General features: G+C 51.0%; 1 protein-coding gene across 1 annotated transcript in view; it reads right to left on the reverse strand.

The window, feature by feature from the left end:
* The window catches only part of ARHGEF10L (Rho guanine nucleotide exchange factor (GEF) 10-like), a 135,757-nt gene that overhangs the window by 87,707 nt on the left and 42,558 nt on the right, over nucleotides 1-5,492 (reverse strand). The window contains exons 8-10 of the mRNA XM_006866407.1: nucleotides 5,214-5,320; nucleotides 2,924-3,001; nucleotides 1,656-1,835 (exon numbers count right to left, since the gene is read on the reverse strand). Of these exons, the coding sequence (XP_006866469.1) occupies nucleotides 1,656-1,835; nucleotides 2,924-3,001; nucleotides 5,214-5,320 (365 nt within the window). The remainder of the gene's footprint in view (nucleotides 1-1,655; nucleotides 1,836-2,923; nucleotides 3,002-5,213; nucleotides 5,321-5,492) is intronic.

Below are 5,492 nucleotides of genomic sequence, written 5' to 3' on the forward strand. Positions count from 1 at the left end.
AACAGTATGGCGCTTCCTCAAAAAGTTGGAAATAGAACTACCATATGATCCAGCAATTCCTCTACTTGGTATTTATCCACAAAAAATACAAGCCATAACACGAGTAGATATATGCACACCAATGTTCATAGCAGCACTATATACAATAGCAAAAAGATGGAGACAGCCTAAGTGCCTATCAATGGAAGAATGGATAAACAAACTGGGGTACATACACACAATGGAATAATATGCTACCTTGAAGAATAACAAGGAAGTTGCAAGCCACCGCATAACATGGATGAAACTTGAGGACATTATGCTGAGTGAAATTAGTCACAAAAGGAAATATACTGCATTAAGACCATTATTGCAAAAGCTTAAGATACCCATACTAAGATGAAAAAAACAAAAAACAAAACCAAAGTTCATGAGTGCCCATCTAAGGTGCAGCTATTGGTCTCTCCATATGCAGAAGAAAGAAGAGTAATGAGAACTGGAGATGCTTGGAATCAATGAGTCCAATGGACTAACGGAACATGTGAACATCAGTCTCCACGACTCTGAGACCAGAAGAACTAGCTGGTACCAGCTACCACTACCAACTGCTCTGAAAGGGATCACATTAGGAGGTCCCAGAGAGAGTGGGAGAAAATATGGAACAAAACTCAAAGTTCTTTTTTATTAAAAAAAGAAAGCGACCAGTTTTACTGATCAGAAAGAGACTGGAGGAACCTGAGACTATGATCCTCAATCACCCTTCAGTTCTGGAAAGGAACTCACTCTCGTGGCCCAATTTTCAGCCAAGCAGTAAACAGGTATAGCGTGGGAACAACAACACTAGTAAGGTCTGCTCACTATAGAATGGTCAATCATTCAAAATCAAAAGGGCAACATTTACCTAAGGACAAAGTTGAGAAGGCATAGGAAGGTGGGTGGAATGGAAACAGGAACCACAGGGAGGAAGTGGGAAAACTGCTTTGGCAGGGAAGGGATTACAATCATTGGGATGAAACAAAGTGTATGATTTGTTCAATGTAAAACTGATGATTTTCCCTGTAAAACTTCACTCAATATACAATAAAAAGTTTCAAAGAAATAAAGAAGTCTTGGGCAGCAAATTGAAAAAAAAGACTGCCACGACCAGAAATTCAAGCTGGATTCAGAAGAGGCCATGGTATAAGGGTTACCATGACTCATGTCATGGATCTTGGCTGAATGCAGAGAACACCACAAAGATGTTTACTTGTGCTTTACTGACTATGCAGAAGCAATTGAACGTTTGGATCATAACATAACAAACTATGGATAGCATTGCAAAGAATGGATATTCCAGAACACTTAATTGTGTTCATGAGGAACCTGTACATAGACGAAGAGGCAGTTAGTTGTTCCGGAAGAACAAGGGGAAATGAATGGTTTAAAATCAGGAAAGACAGCCAGACACAGAGACAAGCAAGGGAGGGTGGAGCAAGAGAGATGTCAGGTGAAGATGGCCCAGAGAGGCAGGGCCAGAAGTTGAGAGAGACAAACACCTTCCCGCAGAGCCAGTACAGAGAACCTCCCCACTGCCGTGGCCCTGGCCTCCGGAACTGTGAGGAAACACATTTCTCTTCTTGAAGGCCGTGCACCATGGTTTTTCTGTTACAACAGCACCAGGACACTAAGACACCTACCGAAGCCACGAACAGGTCCCCGATCTTCTCGGTGGAGTCCCACTCGGCCACGCGGGAGGACAGTGCGATCTGGAACATGGAGTGGCAGTGCAGGATCTCCTTTACGCGGAAGAACACCACCTGGCACTTGCGAACGCTCAGCACCTTAGGCTCCATCTCCATTAGGGGGTTGCGGTAATCCTGCCGGGTATGGGGGACACTCTGAAGGCCAGTCATGGCTCCTCCCACCCACCTGCCATTGCGGCCGCTTGGGCAGGGTCATCAGAACTTGGAGAGTCATGAGGGGTCTTCCTGTTGGGGGGGAGCACTCACACTGACCTCTCTTTGCCTTAATTCAACGCCGCCCCTCCAAAGCTTATGTGTTAAGTTGGGTTGGGAAGAAGGGGCTCTATAGAGGTAGGACCCCAAGGGCAAAGCTGATCCTATTTGGTTCTGCCACGGAGGAGCCATCCCTGGGAAGTGCAAACAGTCAATGCACTTGGCTGCTAACTGAACGTTGGAAGTTTCAGTGCATCCAGAGGTACCTCAGAAGAAAGGCATGGCAATCTACTTCCAAAAAATCAGCCCTTGGAAATCCTATGGAGCAAAGCTACACTATGACAAATATGGGTCGCCATGATTAGGAGTCGATTTGACAGGAACCGGAAAAGAGCCGAGCTAGGCTTCTATGGGAGCAGAGATGGTGGGCAAGCTCACTTGTCTCCCGGACCTAGCACCACACTATCCAATCAGAACAAGGTGCCACCTGGGCCTCTTCTTGGCGGACCCAAACTCTGGTGGGCAAGAGAAGCAACCCCAAGCCCAACAGTTCCCTTCCCTGTTGGCCTCACTCAGATAGTCCACAACATGGCAGCAGATCATTCCCTGATTCAGGAGTTCAAGCTACCAGCCAGGTTGGCACACTTTCCTCAGGTTCAACAAGCACCTACTTAGCAAGGTCCGGGTGTCCTGATGGTAGGACCGAGAGCGCAATTAGACTTCCTGCCTTGGGGGCTCCAGGATGACAGGGAGATGTGTCCTCTGCTTCAGGGAGAACTCAGAGTGGTCAGCAAGGCACAGTCCCTTCCAGACATGACAGTGACCACTTGCCCGTGATTCCCCAGGGCAGTTCTTGTTTCCAAGAATCCCAATTTTGTTTTCAGAAAATACTACAGTGTCAGGAATTCAGAGTGTCCCACATTTGAAGGACCTGCTGTGTCCCTAAAACAGCAGCGACTCTGAGTCCTTTTCCTTGTGAAGTGCCCTGAGAAACACCCCTGGGGTCTTACCTGGAGTATCCGCTTCAGGGACTCCACGTAGCTGCCCTCACTCTGCACGATGGAGCCCAGGATGTGCCTCCGGACCACCTGCTCAGCCAACAAACACCGTCAGTGCACCCAATACCCTCAGCACAGAGGGCGCACCTGCGTGCACAGAGAGCCCCAGGTGACAACTCCAGGACAGAGGGTCCCTCTCCCTCCCAGACCCCACTCCTGGGACCTCTTGGGCCTGCATGGCCTGCGTATCCTCCCACACTGCAGAGAACTAGACCCAAGTGGGTGATGGAGGACACCATCCCTCATCTCAGGGAGAGTCCTCCACCCAGCAATGGGGAAATCACCGCACCACCCCATAGTAGTGGGAAGCTACCAATATGTTTGGAAAACCCTAGCAGGAAATTCTTCCTTAAACTGAAATCACAATACCCACCTATTTAGGGTAGATCAATTCTTGGGGGTGCCCTCCCACCTCACTGAGCAGCCTCCACTTCAGGGTAAAGCTCTCCCTTTCCTGTTCCCTCCCAGCAGACTCATCACTCCAAGGATGTCCCTCCCAAAGCACAGCCTTCGGTGGGCATGACTACCCTCAGGGGCAGCCTGGCCAGCACCGGCCAAGCCCAGGTCTGCAGCTCCCTCCCCTGGATGTGGTAGAGCTTTGAGTTCCAAATTGTGCTGGACACCAGAAATGCTGGGGGTGTGGAAACACACTGACACAGGGTCCCACCCCCAGAGAGTCTGACTTCCAAGTACTGGGTTGTTGTTGTTGTTGTTGTTGTTGTTTAAAGCTTCCCTGGTGCTCCTTTTGTTCAGCAAAGTTGGATAAAGTCAGATATTAATGAGGTTCATGATCTAATTAAATTTTATTGATGGCCATGTCTTAACTTATGAGAGTTATCAGATGCAAGGTGAGGGAGCCTGTCTGCTTTGGTCCAGGGCTGGGAGGGTGGCTAACCCCTCTGCGCCCCTACCCGGTTGCCCTGGGAGCACCAATGCAGGTACCCCCATACTAGTCCCATCATCCCCTGTTCTCCTCAGCCTCTGCCACACCTTGACCATGGCTTCTCACCGGCCTGCCTATGCTCCAGGACTGACCATAGATCCTACAGTCCCTGTTCCTCACACGGCCCTTCAGTTGCAGTTACTGCAAATGATCCCAGGTGCCCAAGACACAGGGAAAGCAGGATTCTCACCCCGAGCACACTGGTGGGTGGGACCAGGGAATTCTTCGTTGTGGGGCTGTAGTGTGCATTGGAGAACCTTTGGCCGCATCCCTGGCCTCCACCCAGTAGATCCCAGTTGCAACTCCCCTCCATTTGTGAGAATTGAAAATGTCTGCAGACACTGCCATATATTTCCTGGGGGACAAACTCGCTGTGTGTTGAGAATGACTGGCCTGGAGCAGCTAAAATCATCTGACCCAGGAAATGCGAAAGGCTCCAGAGGGCAGAAGAAAAAGGTGGCCCAGTCGGAGGGCCCTGGAGTGGAGCTGACAGTGGCCAGCTGTGGTCAGTGTCCGCCATGCCATCAGGGGCCAGGCAGGTAAATGAGCAAAGCAGCTGAAGGTTCTGGGGAACTGTAGAGCCAGCCAGCATACTGAGAGGGAGGCAGCGCCCTGCTCAGCTCCAACTGCAGCCAGCAGAAACAGGGGCCAGTGTGACCACTTCTTCCTCATTTTCAAAGGGGCCAAAACCCAGGATTGTCCACCAACTAACACCCAGCAATTCCCTTGCCCTGCACTTGCTGAGCCACACAACTTGCTTTTGTGTGGTGTCCTCACAAACAGAGTCACGTGGGCTCTCTCAACAAGCCCAGGTTTGAAGGAAGAACATGTGACTCAGCCAGAGTCACAGGCCTGGGGTCCCAATTTCAGTGTGGCACTCTGGTTGAAGGGGCCATCATTCCAAGAGCCAGAGAACAGGTGGGCTGGGCACCTGTGCTGACCTCCAGGGCCCTCATTGGGTTAGGTGAGTTCCATGATTTCCAGCCACTGTTTATGAAACCTGCAGCCCCTTTCTTTCTCCACACAGCAGGGAGCCAGGAGCTGCTCTGGTAGTGAGAGGTCAAAGCACCTCTAAGCCCCCCGCTGCTGTCAGAAGCTTGGAACCAGTAGGGTCCAATGTGGTAAGTTTCTGGTCAGAGAGAATCCAGGAGACCCCCAGTCGGCTGAGGCTGTAATGACCATCAGGAATTGTCGCTTCCCCTTCAAGACCCAGACCAGTGTGACCTCAAGTTATAGGCTAGGACCACCCCCCAGCCATCCTTTCCCTGGGCAACCTCCCACCACGCACTCTCCACACACCTGTTGAGGGCTCAGGCCATCAGGCATGGGGCCCAGCTCTGGGGCTGGGGGCTTGATGTCTGAAACGCTGACCTCCAGGAGCCCCATGTCCTCCTCCTCTGAGTCACCTGTAAAGTCAGACAGGCTGGTGATGCCCTCAGGGGAGGGACAAGGCTCCCTCCCACCCTAGACCAGCCTGGGACAGAGGCCCTGGGGGATGGACAACTGTGTGAAGATGTGTGTGAATTAGTGTAGGAGTGACTAACCGAGGTAGACAGAGAGAGAGTGAGGGAGGGAGGG

Source organism: Chrysochloris asiatica, unplaced genomic scaffold, assembly GCF_000296735.1.
Source record: "Chrysochloris asiatica unplaced genomic scaffold, ChrAsi1.0 scaffold00090, whole genome shotgun sequence".
Classification (NCBI taxonomy): domain Eukaryota; kingdom Metazoa; phylum Chordata; class Mammalia; order Afrosoricida; family Chrysochloridae; genus Chrysochloris; species Chrysochloris asiatica.